The sequence below is a fragment of the Anarrhichthys ocellatus genome, unplaced genomic scaffold (genome assembly GCF_004355925.1).
Source record: "Anarrhichthys ocellatus isolate YVR2014 unplaced genomic scaffold, GSC_Weel_1.0 scaffold8, whole genome shotgun sequence".
Classification (NCBI taxonomy): Eukaryota; Metazoa; Chordata; class Actinopteri; order Perciformes; family Anarhichadidae; genus Anarrhichthys; species Anarrhichthys ocellatus.
In genome coordinates this window covers 8,600,335-8,626,309 of record NW_022280038.1, presented here as the reverse complement: position 1 = coordinate 8,626,309, position 25,975 = coordinate 8,600,335, and the positions used below count along the sequence as shown (strand labels likewise).

The window sequence follows — 25,975 nt, the reverse complement described above, 5'->3', positions numbered from 1 at the left end:
GGGGGGAGCGTGCGAACGTGTGTGAGGAAGGTGTGTCCACAGGTGTGCCAACCATGCCATTGTTGTAGTGACGTGACACCTACCTGCTGCTGTGTATAAAAAGCAAATGATTCATCTGCTCCATTATCAGTCCAGTGCGCCAAATAGTTTCGGCTCGCCTAGTCAACTTCAGTTACACGGCTGCGTCAAAAGTTTCTGGTATGAAGATGAGGACTCTTCTTTTTGTGGTTATTCTTGGACTTCTTGCTGTTGTCCACTCAACACCTGTTAATAGTAAGTAATAGTCTTACATTTTTCTGTTTAAAGCATTGAATCTTTCTTAAACACTTAAAACAACACTTTCTATTTTAGCTGAGTATGTGTGATATTATGAGCCATGTGGTTTTCTCTCATAGGATTAAACTGTAAAAGGATAAAGATTAAATTCCAGGTCTATTCTTTTGATCTGCTTACATCCTCATGTAAGATATTCACCGGTCATCAATAAGACTCTCGGGCTAAATTACATTCTTTCACATCAGGACTAGGGAGGCCATTGTCATGGTATTTATACCGGACAAACGCAGTAATTATTCTATACAGACGTCTGAAATTTCAATAATTCCCATGGTGTCCTTATTCTTACCCCATGAGTCAGCGCATTCTGCTCCCAACCTCAGATGCTCTTTATGTTTCAGGTCTAACTCTTTCTGTAGGAATTTCAGTGTACTATTTCATCATCGGTGCACAGGTTTCACTGGCACCTCCAGCTTACACACAGAGATCTTTGTAAAATGTTCTGAGCTGCTCCAGGAGGTGCATTAATGCGAGTGTCTGGAGTAAGGTGAAACCAAAGATCAGCAAAATAGCTGCCACACCAGTTTGGGCAAACAGGTAACTTCATAGGGAACACCGGAGCTGGACATGACTGGCCTTTTTATTTATTCATTCTCATTCACTTTTTTTTTATTACTTTAATGACATGTTTTCAAGGCACCAGTTTGTTGCGTATTACGGCCAGACATCGGAGAAGTACGTCAAGTATTTGACGTACATAAGTATTATCAGCAAAATCAAAAGTACTTGTTCTGCAGAAATGGTCCCTGTGACTAATAATATTATACATTGCATAATTATATTGTTAAACCTGTTGTATCAATGAGTAAGTAGCATTTTACTGTTGTAGCTGGTAAAGGTGTAGCTAGTATTTACTACTTTACATATATAATTAGTTTAGGCCAGTGGTTCCAAAGGTTTGGGGAGTCAGGCCCCTCAAAGAGGTCACAAGATTAATCTGAGGTGTCATGAAGTGATTAATGGAGCATATAAGAAAAAGTACTGCCACACAAATTTGCATTTATTTTTTTCTTACTACTCTCTGATCTTTGCTTTTTTTTATTTGGATCATTTTTCCTCTTCAGGCGTGGAAAAGTAATTCAAATCTAACCATCTGAGAAGTTTTTGAATCTCATAGACACTTGTGGAAAGCACTGGTTTATTCTGTATTGTATTTTGCAATATTATGAAATACTTTTTAATGTAAAATCCTATTCTGAAAAGCAAGTCGAAGCTGTAGCTGTCAGGCAACTGCAGTGCGGAAAGAGCTCAATAGTTCCTCCTGATATGTGGTGGAGTAGAAAAAAGTAAAGCAGAACCTGAAGACAATACTTAAGCACATGCTAAATGGCAAATATGTTCAATCCATTTTGGGTTATGGTATGCTATGAAATAATAATAAATTAGCAATAAACAATAAATATTTGCATTAATAACATAGAGCATTGCTTATTAAGTCCTCTTGCTTCCGTATCCCTATGGCACAAAGCCCTGATAATGACGTCTTTCCAAGTAAAACAGAAACAAAACAGTCATGGTTTACTCTGTTGCACTGGGTGTGTCAAAAGAGTGGTATGCTCTTGTTAAACGAATGCTTTGATGAGGCTGCCTATCGTTTGTTTGCCCACTTATAGTCGATTAGTCACCCAGGTTAATCATTTCTGCCTTCCACCACACCTCATGAAAGAAGAGCGCATTACAAGTTTATACAAGAATTTGGGGAGAAGCACTTAAGCGCTGGTAACTTTCCTTTCCTCCGCTCATGTCCGGGCTTGTATGCAAACACTTGACGTGACCTGTGGATGTTTTCTCTTTCCTCCTTGTCCTAGCTGTGACCCAGCTCCCCGCCAAAGCTGAGGATGAAGTCTTTAGAGAAGCCGTGACGGACGGCTTCCTCGTCGATAACTTTTTAAGCACTACAAGCGCACTCGAATCACCCGAAACAAACACAACCGTTCAGGCGTCCCAGCAGCCGACCTCTGACTCCAAAGAGAGCGACGCGATTGAGGGCAGTGAATCGGAGGCCAGCGACAAGTCCACGACCCCCGTGTCCCTCCAGTTTGGAACCACAACTGTTTCACATGCTCTGAGCTCTGCCTCCACAGTGTTGCCAAGGGACACTGACGACTCCAGTTCAGATTCATCCACCACCCAAAGCCCTCAGTCTAGCTTGGCCTCAGTGCCGAAAGAAGCCCAGCCAAGCGTCACCCCGGACCACATCTCGGCCTCTCAAACCACTGACCCCGCTGTCTCCACCTTTGACTTCCTGAACACCCTGAGTTCTGACTCAGGGTCTGGATTTCAATCGAATGACGTGTACTTCACTACTACTATGAGTTCCAGTATGATCTCCAGCTCCAACACAGAAACTAGCACCACATCATCAACCTCCACGGCTGCTTTGATCAGACGAAAGGTTCCAGAATTTTTGGCAAGAAGCGAAGGCTCAGGCTCAGGATCAGAGGAAGAACCCACATTACTCGGTGAAGAGGAAATGGATTCTATAAAGAAAAAAGGGCGAATGCCGAATTTTTTCAATGATGGTAAATATCCAATAAAGCACCTCCCTCAATAGTAATGCAGACAATAACTTTTATAACAGCTTTTTTTGATTGCCTATGGCCAATTTTAAATATCTGATTTTCTGTTTAGTTCAAGCAAGCCAAGAAAAAGCAGAGCACATTAAGCCGGCACCCATCAAAGCAGGCGGTACACCAGGTGAGCCCAGAAAAAAATGCTTATAATAAACCGGATTTTCTGGCTTAAGAGAGTCAATTTTTTACTAACTCCTACTCCCCCATATCTCCAGGATGGATGATCATCATTGGTTTTATTGTCGGTCTTGCAGCACTGGTAATGCTCTTCGTCGCCATCGCCACAAGAGACAAGTAAGAGTTTAAAATCAGACAGAGAAGAACAATGTTTTGTAATTACAACTATTTTGAGCATAGAATTAAATTCTCACTGTTCCTCTTTGCACAGGTGGAATGGACCGAGCCAGGCATCCCAGGGCGAGGACAAATCAAACTCCTCAAACCAGCAGAGGGAGCTGGAGATGGAGACGTTCCTGCACAAAGACAATCCCAAGGAGAACGGACACACGGGAGAGTACACAGTCGTCCCCCTAGAAGAGCTTTCAGAGAAACATTCATCACACTGAGGTTCAGAAACATGACCCTCTGGAGGCATGAGACTCATCACAGAACCACAAGACTGTGTATGAAGCATATTTGATCAGAACAAACCTGTCGGGGCTGTTGAGCAAAAAGGTTTCTGCGGACTTTCACAGCTCTGAGCCCAGTCCCCAAAACTCTTATCATATCTTTACATTGAAACAACAATATTCTGGTTGATGCTTTTATTGTATTGTATTAACTGTATTAACTGGTCGGGTAAGTTCCACAAATGCCCTTTATTTCAAGTCTTTACTGTGTTTTTCTTGTAAATATTGTTTTTAACTTACAGGTCTGTTAATGGATGGACACAAGGAAAAGTATGTGTCCAGCATGGTGAATTTTTTTTTTTTTTGTGAAGTGTCCTTATCATGAATAATATTTGAAATCGTTTTGTAATAAAGTGATGTGCTGTGGATTGCAACTTATATTAAGCTGTTCTGTTGTTTCCCCCACATTTTATTAAAGAAGCTGTGTACTGAACAGTGCTCAGATAACTAACTCGTTAGCTTCTCTTGACAACCAACACGGCGCTTAACATGCACATAGTGTACCGTGTGTCAATAAATGCTGCGCGACGAACACCCTCATCTGAGAAATAAACACAACGGAAGCTCATCAATAAACATTTATTTGTTTCCATTAATATTTACACGCAAGTATTAAAAGATTTACACACGTTCAATCCACTTGCCTGACAAATACTGTGTGTGCGCTGCTGTAGTGTATTTACTGCGAGTGCATTCAATCCTGCATACATTTAATCAGTCAAAGTCGTAAGACAGTTTGCATCACAATGAACGTCACACACAAGGGAAATGTTGAATACATTCTTGGACCAATATGTGCATAGAATCAAAAAAGTAAGATAGAAAATATATGTTCTATTATCTAAAGATTGCACAATTTCACATGTTCATAGAAAACACTTGCTACACGAGGCCAGTCCAATGGGGGAACTTTCTTATTTAGATCGAGGCCCAATAAGAAATGCAATAGATGGGAAAATGATGTTACGAATGAATAGATAACGGGGTTGTTGAAATGGATCAGCGTGTGCTGTTAATTACTGTGGAAGGCTGTCACAGCATGTAAACATACTGTAGCTGCCAACACCAATGTTCCACATACAAAAAACAACCCTAATGTGCTCACAACCTTAAATAATCAACAACAACAATCCCTAATTAAAGAAGTAAGAAATATTGGGCTTTGTTTTTTCTCCCCGAGAAACATTTGGAGCTCAGTAGTTTCTTTTAAAAACAGATAAATCGAATGCATTGTTTGTAAATAAATAGTCCTAAATTCACAACACAGCTAGTGGCCCATAAAAGGAAAATTGACATACTAACAGTTACATATATATAGTTATAGAAACTTTTAGCATAGCAAAAACAATCCTGATAGATGACATAAAATGTCAAATTCTATACGTTTGATTTATACACTTTATCTAAAGAGAGTATATACACAAAGTGCAAGGAGGCACTTTAAACATGATTATATACACTGTCGCTTATAAAAAAGGACAAATAAATAATCCCGTTTTCACCTTGGTTTGAACAGAGTTGCTACACTGAGTTAAACTGAAAAACATGTACATATTCAGCCAACACCCAAGGACCTTGTTGTTACGGCTTCGGATTTATGCGAGTGCTGGAGGCAGAATCTAGTGTGCACTAGCTAAACTTGACCACAGCTAATCCTAGCTGGTTGTTTGTATTTAAATCTGCAGTGTAGAAACTACATTGTGCTCTAAGTGAGATCTAAGTGATATCTTGAGAGGGAAGCCCAACCGTCTCCGCTCTGAGTTGTAGTACAGCTGGGACGTGGAGGAGCTTTTCTTCTTCTACATGTTCTCACTCCTAACTCGTCTAAAAACAGTCTAAAAATCGGAGTCCCAGTATTCTGTTGAAATGAATAGTTAACAGAAATGTGTTAGTCGTCACACTGACTGCACTCTGCAGTTGACATCGTCAAGGCAAGGTTGTCATGTAAGCAAAGAAATAAACAGTTTGAAATAAAAACACAGAGCAACGCACCGGCCGGCTGAGAGCTTGAGAGACGCCATCTTTGTTTCCTCTTGTTGAACCTTCAACTTTCTTTCCTTGTTAATCTTGCTCTTGCTCTCAGAAACACACATGAATACACGGCAAATTCCAGCACACAGGCAAACCTTTTGACTGGAAACAGAACTTAGTGCATTGCTCATACAGAACATGTATACAAAAAGTAATAAATAAATAGCTGTGAGGGCACCCGTCACGTACTCTATTTTCTGCTTTAAAGCTCTCTGCAACACATCCTGTACTGTTCTGTTGCCACTTTTAGAGGTCACCCCCTCTGCTCTTATGGTCTTAGCCTTAAGCTTTGCTTCTTAGGCTTGGCCATGTGTGTGACATCACGGTGTAATCCCATAAATCAAACAGTCAAAGGTAACGCAGTGTTTAACCATCACATACATCACAATGCCACACCAAGCACTATATCATTCTGTTCGTGTTCTGTTTTCATGAAGCCAGTTTGCGTTATATCGAACCCTTGGTCCAGAGTTTCTGGTCATTTCATAAGAAGACAGAGTCTCAGAATACACAAATACACAATGATAATAACAACCATCTGTCAAATTCTGATCCACTGATCTGTAGCAGTAACAGTTCTGAGTCATTTACACCAACGTTTTCTCTTACTTGGTCCTTGCATTAAATGTAAAAAGGACATCGTCCGCGTATCACCTCTGCCCTTTAAGCTACAAAGAAAATACTTCCATACAAAAGAAAAAAATTAGATGTTGCACGAGGTCGAAGTCTTTCGTTGACAGAACAAGAAGCTTGCAGCAGCACCAAGTAAGGCCCTGAGTGTAGTCAACCGCATGATGTATTCTTCTGTACAAAGCGCTCGAAATGCACCAGTTCATTTCAGTTTGTGTCTAGTGCAAATGCAAGATCTAACACAAGTTCGGTGAGTCATCTGTAGTATGCTCCAGTAGCCCCCCGGACGGGTAACTGAAAGAAAAACACTGGCCAACTGTTCGTTCTCGTCGTACAGTTGACTCTGCTTACTTTCACTGTGTTTTGCTCCTTCTTTTCTATGTGATTTTTTTTTTTTTTTTTTTTTTTTTGCTGATTTCTATAGTTGTGTCGGCAGAAAGTTAAAGCTGTCGGAACTCAGGGTAAGGCGCAGCAACATCAGGATCTGCTTTACTCGCATTTCCATGGTCCCTCCTCAACAAGAGAGAACCCTGAAGGGTTGCCAATTTTGCCATTGGTGACCTGTAAGCAATTATCAAGAACATCTAACTGTGGGGCCAAGGCACCGTCATTTACAAACCGTTAACGGTTGGGAGCAGAGAAGCCATTGTGTCTTTACATTCAGGCCTTTGACCTCGGGGCTGAATTATTGTTCGAATCCCCCAGCATTGAAACACATGTCATCTCATACAATGATACAGCGATGCTGTTTACATGTCAATGTGGTTTGTCAAATACAACATTATATGTTTCTTTGGAGTTGGCCATGTATTGTATGGATTCTCTGCCCAACCGAATTACAACAATCAGTCATCAAAGTAATCAGCATGCAAAAGTTGCATCATACAGACAATGAAATATCAACAAAATTCTACCATATGAGTGAAATTCTGTAAAAATAAATTGAATAGGCATTTCATATATGCGTCACTCTGGATGAAACATGGTGAAACAGCAGTCTTTATGTATACCACTACAAAAAAAGACTCTTTTAAAAAGACGGCCAATGATTGAAAAGTGTAATTTGGTCAGGGCTGCCACAAATACATGTCCAATTAAATAGACAAAAGAAAGAAAAAAGAACAGTTTCTTAATAAAATCAAAACATACAACATCAAAATACAACTTAAATGTAATTGTGTACAAGACAACGCATTAGAATGGTTGATGCTTCAAGTCGAGTCAAACAGAGTTTTTGAAGATGATAAAAATCAAAACTATAATATAAAAAAAGAACATACTTTGCTTTTGTTGAACCCGGTACCACAAAAACTGCTTTTTCATATGAGTTGAAAAACAGGTGAATAAATAAATATAGAAATATTTATTTAGCGTTTTCACCACTTTTTATAAACCATTTTCTGAGATAAAAATATGACCTTTTCTATTCACACACACACACACACAAATACACCGATACAAGAAGTCACATCGACAAGAAACACAAACATAGAAAGGAAAAGAAAGACGAACACAGACACAGAACTGGGGAGGACTCTCTACATACACGTCTCTATGTCCGTTAACGTGAAATGTACCTTGCAATCGTCTATCAAGATCGAGTTGTTGTGAGCATACACATTCTGGTTGCTGTTATTTTCAAAGAAGGATTGTGTCTTTGCCATCTCAAGCTCCTCCATCCGGGCCTGTTGGTCGAAGGAGTCCAGCTCGTGCTTGGACAGGTGGTACACGATACCTGCTCCATAGGAGTCTCCAACCACATTAACGGAGGTACGGAAACGATCCCTGCATGTTGAGGAGGAAAGTGGTGTAAAAGATATAGTATAATTAGTAAAATACTGAGCATTAGGAGTGTTTTTTTCTGTTTTAATTTTGGTTTTAAGTTATGTTGTTAGTTATGCTTCTGCGTCAACAGAGATGTGAGCAAGTGAATGAATGGGCATGAAGAGAGTAATACTCTCTTTTCCAGCAAACCAAATATACGTTGAACGTGGACGTTTTTGCATATATATATATACTTAAAAGTTTTCTGAATCTGTTTGCTTGATATACAGAAAATAATTTTACAGGGAAAACATATTCAGACGAAAGTTGTTTAAATAATTATATTATTATTTAACGATAGCAAGTTTTGTCTTTAAGCTTTTTAGGGCATCATCTATAATAATAATAATGGTCCAAGAAGAAAAAAAATTCAGATTCAGTTTTTTTTGATCCTGCTGCATAATATGTTCAATCATTCTGACTGGGACACTGCTCCTAAAACCTGATTGAATAACAACCAGTCGATACACACGCCAACATGTGAATAAGGGGAGTACTGGCACTTATCTATATTTCCAATTCAAGTCCTGGATACAAGGCAGATATAAAACTTTTTCAACGTATACCATGATTTGTAGAAATGTACAATGGTAAAACAAACACAGGACTTTCAACCAGCAGACCTGTGTTCGTGTCCCATGGTGTTGTTGAATTATTTTGAAGTTATGTTAGTGATGTTTGTGTCAAATTTTCCGTACTTATGTTGCCTTGTTTGTGTTTTACTTAGTTAGTTTAAGGAAAAACATCATGGTTGGCCTTGAAGTAAGTACATACATAAACTAAGTGGTTTTGTTGTCTAAACATGTGTTCTTGTTTGAATTCACGACATTAGCCACGTGTTTACTGTGACAGTAGTGGTATGAGAACGTGTTGTCTATATGCAGCTTTAGAGAAAAGATTTTAAGCATCCAAAGGATTGTTGGGAACATTTGAGACAATATGGTGTGCAGAGTTATGCTTTGAAGCTGTTATTTGCTAAAAACCCACTGAGCATGATATGTTTCTCATTTTCTCCGATTTCTTAGTTTTGTTGAAATGACGGCACATTCTAAAGAAAGAAAATATTGATTTGCTCTTATCCAGGGATTTTTGAGGGGTATACAGATTGGAAGTGTCTTTATGTTTTCAATAAAAGCATTTGTGTTGATGGTGAACTCACAGCAGCCAGTCGACAGCGACCAGGAGGCTAATGTCCTGGGTGGGCAGCCCCACCGCCGTGAGGATCAGAAGCATGGTCACAAGTCCAGCACTGGGGATACTGGCTGCTCCAACACTGGCCAGGGTGGCTGTCATACTAAAAAGGGAAGCAAATTCAACTCTCAGCAGGAGGACAGAAGGCACTGCCACTAAACCCTTTTAACATGCAGGCACTGTATTTCCAATAAAAACGGTATGATGACAACTCCAACATTTGAAATGACTCACCTAACTCTAGGAAGTGTATGAGTAATACAGTGCCTGACCATAATTAAGATAATTATCTTAAAAATTAAACATATCATGTGAAACATATCCACAATGGTACGAAAACTATAGTTTTATTCAAGTTATGAGATATAAACAGGAACAATCCATTTTGCTGGAGGTTTGACCTCTTCACTGCACAAATGCTTCACCAGTATTCATGGAGAAAGACCATCATTTGAAAAATTATCTTCATTCGTTGGCTCAGGCAGATTTAAAAGGAAGAATTTGGCTAATTCACTGCCGAAATGTGACCTTGCAAATGTGCTGTGATGTCTGCATCTGGAGCCGCATTTTCACCTGACAGTTATAATTTGGCCCCAGTCGAGGTTAATCCCATTCATCTGAGCGATGAAGATGGCAGCCACAGCCTCATAAAGCGCCGTGCCGTCCATGTTGATGGTGGCGCCAACCGGGAGGACAAAGCGGGTGACCCTCTTGTCGATGCCCAGGTTCTCCTCCAAGCATCGGAATGTGACGGGCAAGGTACCGGCACTGCGGCAAATGAAACGGGAAGAAATGTTGTGATAGTCACGGACAGGATTGCAGTCAGGTTCTGTTTGCAAACTCTGCACCCAATTTGGAGAATTTCTTGCAGAAAATTTCTTGCAGAAAATAAAGAACTTCACAGCAAATCATAGAGTGTCTGTTGAGAATTAATCAGACTGGGTTGCACTTGACGTTGCACTAGTTTTCAAACTTTTCATACAAACATAAATCCACTCTGAATTTTGGTAATTTATTCATTGTTAATTTGTAAAATAAAACAGACTAATATAGGCTAAGGCCTTCATGAGTTTCACTTCACCAAAGAAGCAAAAAGTTATTCAAGTTTGAGTTCACTTTGAGGCTGAATCTCATAGAGAAAACAGCAGTTGCGTTTGTTTTTGTCTTATAATTAATTATAATTATAGTGTTTCTGGCACATGGCGGACAGCGAGCGGGCCAGAACTTGACAGTACAAAGCTCACCTCAGAAGGGGAAAGAGTGCATCCATGCCATTAATAAAACATCTGTTCAAGGAAGTGATCCCACACGGAGGCAAAGTGAGAAGCCAATGATGGCAAGACTACTTCATTGTTACCATTTGAAATAAAGCTTGCATCCGTTATTTACCATATGGCCATGGAGGAAAGGGGAAATGTGAGTAATTATAAAAACATGCAGCACACTGTAGAGGCGCTGAGCTCACTACGGTCAGAAGAATGATAAACAGGAACAGAAATCCCTCATACCTGGACGCTGTTCCAAGTGCCGTGACCCAAGCTTGGAATATCCCCATAAAGAACGTGAAGGGGTTTTGTCTTACTATCACAAAATATATCAGCGGAAGGAAGATGCCTCCGTGGATGATCAGGCCCACTATCACAGTGACCATATACATCCCCAGCTGCCTCGCGACCATCTCCAAGTCCGCAATGGAGATGATCTTTCCACAGATGAGGCAGGCAATACCAAAAGGGGAGTACCTTAAGAGAGACACAAGGTGTTTGTCATCAGGATTACATCTCTATGTTGTATCTGCATGTTTATTTAAAGTGTTTTGAATACATTGAGGAGGAGTGGTTTAGCAGTGTCAGTATGCCTGTAGTGGACAGCACTTACCACATAATTGCGCCAACAAGCCTCATAACAATCTCATTCAGGACGTTGAAAAACTCCAACATCAGCTTGGCCTTTTCCCCCATTTTGCCCATAATTACTCCAAAAGCGACAAAGAATCCAATCAAACCTGTACAAACACATAAATGTGGATAAACTTAACTCGTCTTTGAGGAAATAAATAGATTGGAATAAATCATGGCAGAGAGATGTAAATTTATCTTGATGTGTGCCATAATACAAAAATAAATATGATATTCTGAAAAGTAAAAGAACTTGGTGGTTTTCTTCAACAACTTTTCAGCTCAGCAGTGGATGTGTTTTCAGACTTTTCACCTACCTAGGACATTCATCCCTCCCTTGAACTGGAGCGTCCTTTTAACTGTGAACTGTGGGGGTGCTTTGGTTCTGTTAGTAGGCACTTGTACTTTGGTTGTTACTGTTTGGATCTGGACAAAGAAGCAGAGAAAAGAACAAAGAGTTAGAGCAAGTGACATATGAATCCGATGTAATGTGGTGGGTCTCCTCTGTGAGACTCCTACCTGCTGAAAGCAGGACTGCACCAAGTTATCTGGGAAAAGATTTCGGATGAGATCGAAGAAAGCGTCCATGCTCGACACATCGTCGTTCTTCTTTCCCTGCCCGAGGTTGGCCTTCAGCTTGGGGTTACCGGGATGGATGAGCAGCACCAGGATCACTCCCAGGACGGCTGCAATCACCGTCGTCGACATGTAGTACACCATGGCCCTGGTGCCTAGGCGGCCGCTGGATTTGGCATCCAAACCCGCTAGTCCTGTTGGCATCGTGTGTTTTAGAAGAAAATCAAGGTTAGTGCGCAGTATTGAAAATGTTTCTCTCTTTATCAGATAGTGATGAAGTAAGATTTTGAAATGTATCTGTGCATTTTCATGCTCTTTTGCCCCAATAGAAAGCTGCAATATTCTGCATTATTTTAAAATCCCTCTCTCTCTCTCTCTCTCTCTCTCTCTCTCTCTCTCTCTCTCTCTGTTTTCTTCTGTTTAGTTTAGTAAATAATGTAAAAAAGTAGTATTATATACACATGCAAAATATTTAGCACAAATGCTTAACAATATTTGAAACGCAATATTGCTATTAAGTTGATCAGCTGCCTTCAAGAAACAGCTGCTTCCAGTCAGACCAGCTTTGCAGCATTTGAACTGTGAAACCTCCACCTCCACACATAAGGCCTACCTCAAATAGATAAGTGTTGATTTGGTGACTCTTCTCGCTGTGAGAAAATATTGTGGAAATATATTGGAAAAACTAATTCTGTACCCAACAAAATTCACATGGCTTGCTTCCAAAGAGAGATGACTCAGTCAGAGACTCTGCTTGAGTACACAAGAAGAACATTTCTACACTTTAATTTCACATTTGTACGGACAATAGGACTAATCTATTGAATTTGTTTTCCAGTTTGACAGCAAGTGATTGTAACACTGTTTCTCGACTTTGTCAACTGTCTCAGCTTCTGGAACGCCACATAATGAACAACTGCAGTTTTCAACACATGAATTGTTTACTGAGGGTAATTGAGTTTGTGAGGAAGGCTTTGCTAGTTCTGTGAACTATCAAGGTTGTGGAGACTTAATGTTGAAAATGTGTGTGCACACTGTAGCCTACTGTGGACAATATTTCGAAATATCACATATGCATCATTACGAAAACAAATACAAGCTTGTAAAGCAAAGTTGTATTATATATTATAAGCGATTTGACGTGTGACCACAGGTATTTTCAACAAAAAACATATTACAACATGAATCAATTTTTTTAAAACAGGTCTACTGTGATCTAGATGTACACGAATAGCACTGTACGTCATAATCAAAAGAACATACGCACATAATAAACTAAATGTTCAAATGAAGGACAACCATGTGCTCTTTAATTTCTATAGATGTGCATTTCAAAGGGAACAAATACATTATACCGGCAACAAAACGTACTATATCTAAACACTGTATATCAATAGATTTTGTCAACCGAGTCGCTTGAAAATATGTTAGCATTGTACATTTCTCAAAAAACCACGGATATGTTAAATGTCTATATTTCTTCACAGCAAGAAACAACTACAAAATACACCATGCGGTTAACATTGTGAAACAATTTGTTTTGTTTAGGCAACAAAACTACTTGGTTAAAGTTAGAAAAAAGATCATGGTTTGTGTTAAAATAATAAGATAACAATGTAACGTACCAACTCAACTAGCGAAATTAAATATCAACCGCCATTATCAGATTTTCTTTACGTAAAAGCGTAAAGTCAGCGCAGACTTGTAGTCAGAGGTGTCGGGGGAGAGTCCACCCTTAGAGGGCTTTCTGGCTTGTTACAGCCTACTTGCTATTATATAACTTTCAAACACTGACGCTCAACATGCTATGTCCCTTGCTCTGCGCGTGTTTCTTTGAGCTACGTCAGTTGCTGTGACCGAATACAAAAACATAGACATTCAACGTATCTATGGTTTGTAGAAACATACAATGTCAACATTTTTTCTTGGTGACTGGATTGATTTGGTCCGAGTTTTGTCTTTTGAAGTAGTATAATGTCCATGTTCTCACTAAATGTATTTTTTAGGTGAGGGAAAAAAATTAAATAAATATGCCTCTCGTCCTCCAAACAGGTCTTGTTTATACACAAAATGCCTGAAGGAAAAAACCCGCCCACTCTCTCATCTCTCCCGTTGCAACGCAACTCTCAGGCAGCAACAAGTTGCAACATGCGACCTCATTTCAGCAAATTGAGCAGAACGTTCGCAGCAGCCACTCTACCAACTCACCCACCTGTGACCAGACTGGAAACAACAAGAGGCAAAATAAGCATCTTCAGCATCCTCATTAGGATCTCTCCAGGGAAGGCGATGATCATAATGACATCAGGAGGGAGAGGCGATATGTGACGCAGCAGCATTCCAGTGATGGAGCCCAGAAACACACCTAAGCCAGCGAGAAAACACAAGTCAATCACAAAGCGTGGTGACTCGGAGCCATGAGATACTAACCCTGAACGCTGAAGGTGTCTGAACACGATCATATCAACTTTGTGTGATAAATACAATCTCACTTTTTGCTCATTAGAGTTTTAAAATAACAACGCAACCTGTCATCTGAGGGTCGCGGTGCAGATGCGTTACCTAAGCAATTACAGCGATAATTGCTTACATGTGTGTTGAATAAAACTTTTAACTCCATAAGGCTGCTTATGTTTCACCCTTGACAAGATTATAAAGATTATAACTTTAATCTCTATAATCACTGAACATCTGTCAACACATGTAGAGTAAAAATGTAGTTGAAACCAGTGAAAAAATAACACCGAAGACGACAACTTTTTCTTGTTTCTATTTACTTCAAATGAAATATTAATAATAAAAAATAATACAAAAATAATTGAATGCAACTACTTTCCTTTTGAAGGCTTTTAACAAGAAGCTGTGAACCATTTTCATATTCGAATGGTATTTAGCAAAAAGGTATTGGCGTCACGTAGGGCCGCTCAGCGGTTACCACCTCAGCAAGAGGGTCCTGGATTTGAAAGAACGGGGCCTTCCTGAGTGAAGTCTGTGTTTTTGCTAATGTGGGGGTGGATTGTCTGCTGATCCTCCAGGTTCCTTCCACGGTTAACTTCCCATTGGTGTAAACATAGAAATAAAATAGGAGTAGAACGGACATTCTCATTCAAATCGAGGTAGCAGGATGGTCAGAGCAGCGGCCATTTTTAAGTGCACTGTTGCCATTGCGACCGTTGTAGTGGGATAGCTTTCATATAAACTAAACTGACGGAGGTGAGGTTTTGCCGTAATGACTAAAATAAGCAGTGGAGTAAATAATGTTACAAAGCACAGAGAGCCAGAGTAAATGAGTGAAATTTAACAACTTAATGCTTCATCCACACACTCTTGTCACAGCATAAGAAAGCACATATCTGACAACGTTGTATGACTTATTTTCTGTAACCAGTTTAGCATTAAAGCATGGTGGAATTTACAAGCCAGCTAGCAAGCTGGTGGACAGCTGATTGGTTAGCTAAGATAAGATAGACTTTATTGTCCCGAAGGAAATTTGTCTTGGAAACATACATAGTGTCTGCTGTTAAAATAATACAAATAACATATTGCATACATACATTACATAGACATACAGACTGTCGCCATTCCACATACCCGCACACACAGTACCTACAGTACATGCAACAGACTGCCACAAGCCAACAAATACATTTCACACTGCCCGCTGTACAACGCACCAGTAGTGTATAGTTAAGATAATACAAATAAATAAAAATCGGTGTTACAGGCGTTAAGCTCTGGCTAGCTTGCCATTTAGGGCTTTGATGGACAAGGGGACAAAGGAGTTCTTAAAGCGGTTGAGCCTGCACAGGGGGACTCTGAAGCATCTGCCCGAGGTAGCTTGATAAGTCCACCATGCTTTAATGCTACTCTGGTTACAGCAAATAAGCCAAACAAAATAAGCTGCCTAGCTAACTAGCCAGACATCCGTCTCACCTGAGCTGTGTCCCAATGAGCTGTGAAGACACTTTGCGTGTTGTCACCGCAACAATCGTCTTCGCTTTTTTGTCAATTAACCATGGAAAACTGTTCAATGTCCATCCTACTCTAATTCTATTTACTTACCCAAGATCGTGAGAGTGAGAACCATGTTCTTCATGACTTTATCACACAGACTGCTACATACGCTCTCAGAACTTTCCACTGTGGGCTCAAGGTGGGTCCCGTCCATCTTAACCTCCACTTGCTTCTGCATTCTGTTGGCACTGAAAGAGGCAAAGAAGAATGAAAAGCTGGTATTAATTACGAGCCGAATTTTAAGCTCAGATAAGCCATAAACAATATGAAGGAGGCTGAAAATAGAGATGGAGTTACACTATAATTAGTAGCAATGTTCCATTATTCCTGAGTATGAAACCAATAGAATGCTAGAGACTTCCAGCCTGGTTGTGCATTCTGGCAATGTTTGTTAGTGGGAAGCCAGTGAGGGATTACATTGTTGTCACTGCAACTTCAAGTCCTACTGGTTGGTCAGAGCACCTGCACAGGTAAGGGTGGGATCTTGGGGGATAACGTGAATCTCTAACACATTATATCCTCCTAGTAGTGCGATCATGTGCACCGGAGGAGACACATCTGTCTAATATACCCTCACCAGGCTAACAGTAGAGTTAGCAGTGACAAATCGGCAACACACAAGGTATTGACATGCAATATTACTATTTCAAAAGTGTTCACTTGTTGATTAAATTAAATGCATTCTGCATATACTCTGCATTCTGAATGCATGCAAAGTTGTAACAAGTTTGCAGATGGCCTTTTATAATTAGTGACACAGAATCAATAAAAAGGGCCTGTTTATAATCTGCATTTTAAAGATTATAAACAGGCCCGTTTTTACTCGACTTGATTAAACAGAACACCAGCTGTTACTTGTATCACCCTCCTCTGCTATGCCTCCTTTCTATGCATAGTCATTTATGATAATTTTGAGATATTGTTTCTATGTTAAAAGGGTTTTTCCATCACAAGCAAATAAAATGTGATTTTTTTAATGTGGTCAGTGATTTGGCTTCATGCGTTCTGAGAGTTTCCAGGACTTTCACGGCTCAGAGACGTTCATTTCACACAGTGATCCCAACCATCCTTCGATCTTGCTGCTTCATCTCACCGAAGCAACAAGTACCTCAGGTTTGTTGTGGTTTGCCGCAAAGCCTCTTTGACTTAAAGATCAGCTTTCCCCTGTGCAGCCGATAAATCCTCTGGAGAGCACAGACGTGCACAGTTATGCAACAGCGAATGCCCGTGTCACTTGGACACAGTCGACCTTCGTGACTTTAACACCTGGAATATTAATGCTGGCAGAAAACACCACAGAAGAAAAGTTTCTCTCAGCGAAGGTGGTGGAGTGAGTGAAAAGTTTCCATCCAGAAAAAGTACTTCCCTTCAGGAATACACACAGTACAGATGGTCGACAAAGCTTTTACTAGAAACAGAATGCACTCTTCTTCCCCACATTCAACAACACTGAACTTTGATCATCCAATATTTGAATAAGATTTTGCAGAACTGAAAGTGAACAGGGAACTTTTGAGGTGAGGGCAGAGCAACTGCCAAATCAATCACACCTGTCTGATACACTGTGCTCTAGCATTAATGAGACATAAGCCTTCTGAAGAGGGTAAAATTAGCACCTCCCGCACACAAGTGATTGAGTTATGCAACACAAAAGGGGCTTCCCAGGAAAAGTCAAGGTGTCACCATCACTCAGCCTGACCACTGTTAAGCAGGAGATTACAGATTTGAATCACAAACTTTAGTGTTATTTGTTTAGGTTCTCCAACAGCAATGGACAAATCCTTTAAGACCAACAACAAAAAAATCATGGATGAGCAATGTAAGGCAGTTTCGTACCAAACATAAGGACATATTTAGGATTTACTTCTTACTTTTTTTCAATGCAAGCTTGTAATTTTTACGCGTTTACCATTAACAGTCACACAAAATGCACTGTATCGACATCTTTGCTTGTGAGGCTGATGCAAAAGGGTCAAGGGGCGAAAGAAGACGGAGTGCATGTGCTGTAATGACAAATACATCTGAAAAACAACTTAATTCAACATATCAATAACAGGATTATACGGGTGTTTTTCCATTATACCGTTTACTTCTGCACACAAAAGGCCACAGCTATTATTGCATACATCATTCATCTCTTAAGGCAAAGCTGCACAGGAACAGCTGAATGTTATTTTGATGCCCTCCCCTTCAGAACCAATGTTTTGATGACTTCATCTCAAACACTACTAGCTCATCACTATGTGCTACTAATAATGCTTACCAGTTGTTCTGTATGTTGCTTTGGATTGAAATTGTATTTGTGGAGAGCTACTGCACAGCCATCCGCGTCAGTGGAAAAAATAACAAAGTCATGACTCGTGCATTAGGAAATCCAGTCAGAACCTTCAAAACAACTCTTCTATCCCTTCAGACAGGGTTCGTCACTCCTTTGAAATATCTGCAGATCACTTCTTTCTCAGCGTTGGATGTCTATTCCGACATCACAGATCATTCAGCCTCAGGGTGGTGCGTAAAGGTAAACTGAATCCTGGAGGTCTGACAGGAGTCTCCCAGACCGGGAGGGTGGAGTCAACCTGCTGAGATTAGCAAGAGGGTGAAAATCCTTGTTGCTTTCTTTCTTTCTTTTCTTCTTTTTTTTTCTTGGTTTTATTTGTTTACTCCTCCTTCCAGTGAGAAAGATATTACATTTGCTTTGGACGTCCAAAGAAATCAAGTCACAGAAGGTTTTGGACGGGTGAAAATAAGTGCTGAGAGTTGTGTTAGGTTCTTACTTCACTGAAAACACAAATAGTGTTTGGATATTTCAAAAAGCTTATTTACTTAGATTTCATGAATTAGAGAAATAAAACAAAACAATGCATATTTAGCAGGGCAATTCTTTAAAGCTTAAGTACAGATAGTGCATGGCTTACAGATTTTTTTTTGTACAGCCCTTTCAAAAGAAAAGGTTGCCAGGAGTTTTAACACCTCGGCTATGCATATACCGTGTTTTTCTCGAATGCTGTTATTAAACAGAGTCAAGTAACGCACTTCATGATGGCTGATCAAATGTGTACTGTTCATCTGTGTTGCCATGTGGAGAATTTTAAATGATTTACTGCGATTTGTGGGCAAACAACACAACTAAGCTTCTCGCAAAGCGAGTGATTATTTTGTAATCTCAAATGGGTTCATGCTTCATTGATATGTGAGCCATTGAAGGGAAAGAAACAACTTTGTCAGCTTCTCATTTAAAGTTTAGAGCAATCTTGTAACTCATGGGCTATTGGTCTTACAATGGATAAGCCTCAGGTGGCAATGGGCATTATATATATATGTATATAAATATCAGGGGTTCTGGTGTAGCCAGATGATATCCAGGCCTAGACTTCCTTTTCCGTGCGCGTTGTTTACAGTCCGATTAGCAGCTTGAGACTGGAGTTGTGAAACGACATGTACGACCAGATTGTTTCTCAAGTAGCCAGTTAGTAAGCTCATTTTAAACCAATAAAACCTGAAATCATCGTCGGACAATTTTGGATAATTATCCAAGATTGCATTTTGCAGAACACATTGGCCAAAAATTTTGTTCCAACGTAATTGGTCAATACTACTTGGACCACAGACGGAAAACAGATGCTTCCGATATCAAAATCTTGTTCTGTTCAGATTCTGCATATGAGTGCAGAATCTGTTCATAGAGATTAAGTTCACTCTAAAAAATACCTTACAAAATAACCCGCAAAAAGCTTCAAGGAGAACTCATTGAGTAGAATAAGAGTTGATTATGTGAGCAAAACAAAACAAAAAATAGCTGATTGCAGCTTTTTCCTCAACACGTTTTTGAATATTTAATCAGAGATCAATTGTGACTTGTGTTTGGGTATGTTTTTGTATTTCTCACTGATTTTAATGGTTTTGGCATGCGTGCGGCTGGTCATTTCTATTACTCGGCTTAAACCGACATCAGAATGCTTGAGATGACTTGATAATTGGGATGAAGGTAAATAAAAGGGAAATGAAGCCAGGTATATACTTTTCATGATTTTATAAATCACGTGTTTGTTGTCTTCCAATCATATGACCCTGAATGTTTTGCTGTGCCGCTCCGTGCTCTGCCAGCACTAAATCCTGATTTGAGTTGAGGTACTTGAGGTGATGCGGCTATTTATTGCTGCTTAGTCTTTGCGTGTCCTCAGTATGATACCACTCTTCCTGGCTCCTTTTAGTTTCACAGTGTGACACGGCCATTGGACATGAAGTTATTGCGGTTGAGTTGCCATGGTGGGATTTATTCCTAAATGTTATGTTGGGACTCTTTATGTGGACAAGATGATTACTGAGGTGCGTGTTGTCATTGGAGCCATTTTAACATTTTGACAGTCGTCATGCTCCTATTTGGTCTCTTATTATAGGTCAGTCATGACGTGCAGCCTCTTAAGAAGGCTTTAAGCCTTATCATTTATAGTCATTGAAATGGCCACTTCACCATGTTACTACTTTATCGTTTGACGCGGGAATCAAATAATTGTCGAGCCACAATTAAAGGACAATTGAATGCCAGCTGTCTGACTGCAGGGCGAAGGACTATTTCAAAAATAGCTGCTGTAGGAAAGAGGCGTATCTCTGCAGTTTTGCAATTTTGCCGGGTGAAAGTGCTTTGAGTAAGTCACAGTAAGTCCGGTGAGGTGTGTGAAGATGCCCATTGCTGGGCTGCTCTCAGAGCTGGGACGCAGAGGAAAAGAGACAATCTAAGAGCACATGGTAGAGCATTTGTCCATGCAATGCCATACCTTGCTCTGCCTTTTTCTCCCCTCAGCGCGAGCCGGCCTCATGCTGCAACACCTGACAACGCACGCCACGCTTAGACAGCAGGTGTCTATAATTAACTAATCTGTTCTGAGCCATCCTAATCCAGCACACATACACACTGAGATGGATCAGACGCGCTCAGAGAACAAGTCCGCATGTGTGGAGAACATTTCCACAAATCATAAAACAAAGGTCTCATCCTTTATGTGGCGATACTGATAGCGGATCACTTTGTGGCAATCAAGGAACGAATTAGTTTACTGGCAAAAAACAGAAACAAGTCAGCAATAGTTGATCTGTGATGCAGGGTTTGCGATCCGCTATGTGAATCTTTTCTGCATACTTTTTGTTGCACTTTAGTTGTAAGCCTGGTGCGTTGCATACAGAGGCTACAGAGAACCTGACCAAGCTACGGTATTTGACGCGTGCAGGCCTTTGTCCTTTGCCCTCAACTTACACAGACAAAGAAGTCAGAGCCACATTATCAGCAGTCTATATGAGGAATATTATAATCCAAAACAACCCCACAGTCAGAAACCTACAGAAAGAAATCCATTTTGATACCAAAATCTTTTTGACAGCATTGACTTAAAAGTGAAGATTCCTCCGAGCACATTCAGACAGAGACTGCAGGAAATACTAGCAGTGGGAAATGTCTTTCTGCTGCTGGCGAGGATTAATAACAAAAATAATGAGACTCATCGCTACATAAAAACTACAGCATAAACAATCAAAGTCAGCAGTAGTTTCAACGTCAGTAATTATTCATTGCTGTACTGTTTTCAGTGGAATAAAGGAAGGAACGTAAACAATAAAGAACAGAACTTTTACAGCCCTCATCCACAGTATTTAGATTTTAAATCAATCTTCGTGCTGTGATGGAACAGGAAACTCAGATGAATGGGTTACCTATCTTAAGAGTTCAGCTAACCAAAGCGCCCAGAGGGGCACAGCACTTTGCTTTTTGTTACAAACCAACGCCTATCAGACTCAAAGTTTTGTTGTTGTAAGCACCCCGAATACAATAAAAAACATTGTATTCATTTATGTACAATATATCTTTACGGTCAACCTTACAGGTGTTTACACCTTCTACATACTGTTGATACATGTTAAAAAGACTACAACTCCCAGCATGCTCTACATAACATAGACACGCGGTTGCTGTGGATGCGGAGAGTCCATTAACTGCAGAGATTTAGTCTAAGGATGTAAGTCGGGGGTCAGTCAGTCGGTAAAATACTGACAATTCATGCAGAAACAATGAGGATTAATGGGCTTTTCTGATGGTTCCATGTGTCAACCTGTCAATGCTTTTAGGGATTTCATGCTTGCAGATCAGTTAAATATTATATGCTTCACTTACGGGTTTATAAATCTCCATATGCTGTCGAGGAAAAACATCTGTCAAAAACAAGATGCATATTATCTCTGCAGAGTGAACATATAGACAAACATTAAAAGTTAGGAAAGTTGTCATTTATACGTGGCTTTGAGAACAATTCATCACTATTCTGTGATTTACAGCCATACAAAGATTTTGATGTATTTAAAGTTTCCAATTTAAAACAGCTATTTATTGTAACAAGCACACAGTTCAACCCACACACTGATCATGACATAATGCGAATATTACAAAAAGCATAAAATGTTCCTTCAGTGTACATTGAAACATTGCATCTATTATTCATGCAGGCAATTGTGCCGTGCTTGAAGACCTGAAGCCCCTCTCTTCATAGAACAAGTGAGATCATTTAATTAAGTGTTAGTTGGGGTCTAGTGCTCGCTGGCCAGCAACCCAGACTGTGGTTGTACTGGGCAGCTTGTGTGTAACTATGCAAATGTGATCAGGGCGTTCCTGCCAAAAGAGAGGCTTCCTCTCAGTGAAACGTTCCTAAATAAAGGTTTAAAAAAAAGAATGAATAAATAGATAAATTAATGAATCACAAACATTTTCTGGGATATTCTGAAAGAGAACATCAATTAGTACCAATTGATGCCAGACCGAAGAGATAAAAGTAAATATTCAACTGTACTGAGGAATATTTCTGGCTTACGTTAGAGAAATTGATCCAAGTTTTTAGTCGTCGGCTCCAATATCCAACTGTAATTAATATTAGGATTATAACAAAGATTTGAAATGCACAAGTAACTCCAGGCTATCTTGCACTTTGATTACACCATCCACAGGGGGTTGTGATCGCCCCTTCCCCACTTCGTACCCCCTACTTCTGGGGGAACCCTTGCTCTGACCACACCCATCTTCAAACTTGGGCCTTCATGTTGATCGCAACTACACACATTTAAAGTTTGGTGGCGCCAAATCAGGCCAGGGACGTAAAATTTCACGACTGAATCTTGCAGGTTTGCAGTCATATAAACACCCGGCAAAGTATTCAAAACCACTTCTGTGGTAGTTTCCCGCTACATGGGGTGTCTTCCAGGGCCACATTTTTGCCACGAGGACACACACTGCGACTCAACACAACACCAGCCTCGCTGTCACATCTGGTAAAACTGGAACACAGTGGATGCACATCAGGTCACTAGCTAATAGAGACCCTGTTTTGCATCATAGAGCCATGTGGCATGGCTGATGATCCCGTCTCACTGATGATTTTAATTACATCTGTCTGCTAAGAGCAGGATTTTCAGTTGGATCCGAGCCAGAGCTCAGCACCAACTCATGATTATGAGAGTTAACTGCTCTTACTTATGCAGGGAATGTACAATTAAAAAAAAATTCAGATGGATAAGGAGCTCTTGACTTGCTCTGCCATCATGCCCTCCACTTCAGAGTGAAGTTGAAAAGGAGATGCTGTTTCCACTCAGACTTCATTTCATAAAGCCTCCGTGTCCTTCTTTTAGGCAAAGTAAAGCTGGATTGATATCAATCTCCATCTCTGTGCATTTAAAAGATTGTTCCAGAAAGTCTTTGGCTTTGCTGGAAGCAGTGGGAACCAGCTGCCATTGACCCAAAATATAAAAAAATCCATATCTCACCCGCCCCAAAAATTGTTTACATGTTGAATCTTGTTAGCTAGCAAGCTAGCTACCAATACATCCAAGTGTTACCCCAGGTGTTGTTTAGAGTCAAGGACAACTTGGCAACTTCAAAATAAGGATCGCAGTCAGAATGGCTTTTGGTTATTAGTGGTAATCATACCTTACAGGGACAACATGTCATTTTAGTGAAGGAACATGGATATTTCTCCTCATGCCCTCCAGTTAGCGCCTTGATGAATAAGAGGAGCCCTTTTCCTTCACAAATATTGTAGGGTGGGTTTAGTGTGAAGTGAGTGAGTGATGACAGGAAAAAAACATTTTGATGCTACGGGTGTCCACTATGTTCTTAATTGGTACGATTTAACCTCTCTCTGAGAGTGCACTGTAAAATATGCGACAAATTGATAATGCGCAAAATACATTGTTTTATTACTATGTGGTTGTCATTATGTCTGTCGTCAGATTCCCTAAAAACAAGCTAAAAAAAAGAAGAATCTGTCTGTTGTGCAACCCATCTACTCAGGATTTACAGCGTAACCCTCCGGGCTATTCTTTTGAACTTCATCTTCTCGCAGCCTTGTCTCGAGTTGGGGAGTGTGGTGGGAGTGGATCTCACAGAGCGCCGTATCTCTAATGATGCACATGTGGCCCAAGGCCAGCAGCTTTGCATTGCTTTAAGAAACTGTCACTTCCATAAAATACATTGGGTTGACTTGTTCCTGTCCCCAGATGTGAAGCCATTAATCTTTTTTGCCTTCTCCATATCCCTCTGGAACTCTCTCCCCAAACACATCCGAGACTGCACTGACCTTTGCACATTCAAATCTCAAATCAAAACCCACCTGTTCAAAACTGCTTGAAACCACCTGTTCAAAACTGTGTGACCACTATTGTGTATTTTATGTTTTTAGTGTATTGCTTTTATATAGTATGATGATTTTAATATAAAGTGTCTTTGAGTTTTATGAAAAGCTCTATATAAATAAAATGTATTATTATTATTATTATTTTAAATTCACCAAGAGTTTGTGTGTTTCTCGCATTTTTCGGTGGACGAGGACCAACCCGGCTTGTTTTTGTGCACTGATGGTTTTCACTCAAAGCATTTTGCCAGCATCCGGAGTTGACCTACAACGAGCTATTCACTCCGGAGTAGGAGTATGAACACAATCACAGGCAGCACCATCCATTACCTTCAGGTATTCTTAGAATTGGGTCACACAGCAGTAGAAACATTGTAACAACTCTTCCCTTGTAGCTACATATTAATGTCTAACCAAGCAACCATCTTAAGTACGAGAGGTGTCATTCAGCATCAACATGCATCACACTACAGAGGATGAAGCTTGTGTCACCTTGAGGGAAAATCGCAGGCCCAATTGCTCTACTTTACATTTTTTATTACTTGCAATTACCAGTTTTCCAGTCAAGGCGCATGCAGAATAGTATAATTATCCGCCTCTAGTATCTTTAAATGAGAAGTGCTCACCTGCTGAAGTCTTGTCTCCGTTAAATCTGTGGGCTTCCCTGATTGAAGTGAACGTTAATTTCCTTCAAGTGTGGGTTGAGCCAAAGCAGCATTGAGAGATTGTTGGAGAGAAGTCATACAGGTGTTGCAGCATATTCCCCCTCTCCTCCTCTAGGCAGATAAATCCTTCTACCTTCCCCTTGGCGACGAAAACAAACACCCTGCACACGCACAGGGCAGGCAGACAGGTGGGGATTTGAGATGAGAGGTCAGTGCATCCACTCAGGGCGTGGGTGGGGGGTTCTTTCGGTAAAAGAGTAATAGATTAGCAGACTTTCACCCATTTGTGGCAACGTGAAGACCTCTGCTAGTGTAAAACTTTAAGGCCCGAGCCCATGATGTCGACTCAAATGCAATTACTTGTCATTACTATCATTTGTGTTTCCTCATGTGGCTCTCCTTATGATTTTTTGATGTGAAATAGAGTCAGTAATGTGTTGAAAGTTGCAGCCTAATGCATTTTACTGTCGTGTACTTCAGTATTTGTTCTTGTCATTCAGTAGAAATACAATCTTCAGTTGTTGCGATCCATTCGGAAGCCGCAGAGGCAGACTGTACCGAGCTACTCATTGTTTAATTGGCCGGGCTTAAAAGGTGTCCTACACAAAGCCGCAGAGAGCACAGCGGGCGTCTGCGTCTCAGGAGTAAGAGCTAAGTTTAGCAAATCCTCTCAGTGTGTTTCTCAATGACAGCACATGTTGTACAGTCTACGGGGGGAAACTCACGAATGCATCGCCTCACATGCGGAAAGAGCGCCGAAGACACTCGGGTACCGTGCAGGCAGTAATTTACCGTGACGGGTGAACATGCACACATGCATAGCTTGTGAAGTGAATGCAAACAAGCGGAATGATCCATCACTGCACTCTAGATGATGGGCTGTATGAATGGTTGTGCTTTTGAACAGACACATGCATGTGAAATGTATGCAAAGGTTATATTGGG

At 40.3% G+C, this 25,975-nt stretch overlaps 2 protein-coding genes across 4 annotated transcripts; one reads left to right on the top strand and one right to left on the bottom strand.

The window, feature by feature from the left end:
* Positions 1–140: 140 nt before the first annotated feature.
* Positions 141–3,987, top strand: LOC116384256 (papilin-like). The gene is made up of 5 exons (XM_031848761.1): positions 141–273; positions 2,145–2,858; positions 2,968–3,033; positions 3,125–3,203; positions 3,298–3,987. The coding sequence occupies exons 1-5, from the start codon at positions 201–203 to the stop codon at positions 3,473–3,475; spliced, it is 1,110 nt and encodes a 369-aa protein (XP_031704621.1). The 5' UTR covers positions 141–200; the 3' UTR covers positions 3,476–3,987.
* A 1,611-nt stretch (positions 3,988–5,598) lies between these two features.
* Positions 5,599–25,117, bottom strand: LOC116384255 (excitatory amino acid transporter 2-like). Of its 3 annotated transcripts, XM_031848760.1 has the most exons (11): positions 24,992–25,117; positions 15,751–15,890; positions 13,901–14,053; positions 11,632–11,882; positions 11,430–11,538; positions 11,093–11,219; positions 10,723–10,956; positions 9,788–9,982; positions 9,183–9,317; positions 7,777–7,984; positions 5,599–6,760 (listed from the first exon to the last, which is right to left on the bottom strand). In XM_031848760.1, exons 2-11 carry the CDS (start codon positions 15,878–15,880, stop codon positions 6,689–6,691), a joined length of 1,614 nt encoding a protein of 537 aa, XP_031704620.1. In that variant the 5' UTR covers positions 15,881–15,890; positions 24,992–25,117; the 3' UTR covers positions 5,599–6,688. The 3 variants fall into 3 exon arrangements, with proteins under 3 accessions (XP_031704620.1, XP_031704618.1, XP_031704619.1); XM_031848758.1 differs by having other exon boundaries at positions 11,430–11,882; XM_031848759.1 differs by lacking the exon at positions 24,992–25,117 and adding an exon at positions 17,966–18,196 and having other exon boundaries at positions 11,430–11,882.
* Positions 25,118–25,975: the final 858 nt, after the last annotated feature.

Coding starts and splice junctions, on each gene's coding strand:
- LOC116384256 (XM_031848761.1), top strand. CDS start 201: ATGAAGATGAGGACTCTTCTTTTTGTGGTTATTCTTGGACTTCTTGCT. Junction 2,859..2,967: donor GCCGAATTTTTTCAATGATG/GTAAATATCCAA, acceptor TTTTCTGTTTAG/TTCAAGCAAGCCAAGAAAAA. Junction 3,204..3,297: donor GCCATCGCCACAAGAGACAA/GTAAGAGTTTAA, acceptor CTCTTTGCACAG/GTGGAATGGACCGAGCCAGG.
- LOC116384255 (XM_031848758.1), bottom strand. CDS start 15,880: ATGCAGAAGCAAGTGGAGGTTAAGATGGACGGGACCCACCTTGAGCCC. Junction 10,957..11,092: donor CTTGTTGGCGCAATTATGTG/GTAAGTGCTGTC, acceptor GTCTCTCTTAAG/GTACTCCCCTTTTGGTATTG. Junction 6,761..7,776: donor TCTTGATAGACGATTGCAAG/GTACATTTCACG, acceptor AATTGCTTACAG/GTCACCAATGGCAAAATTGG.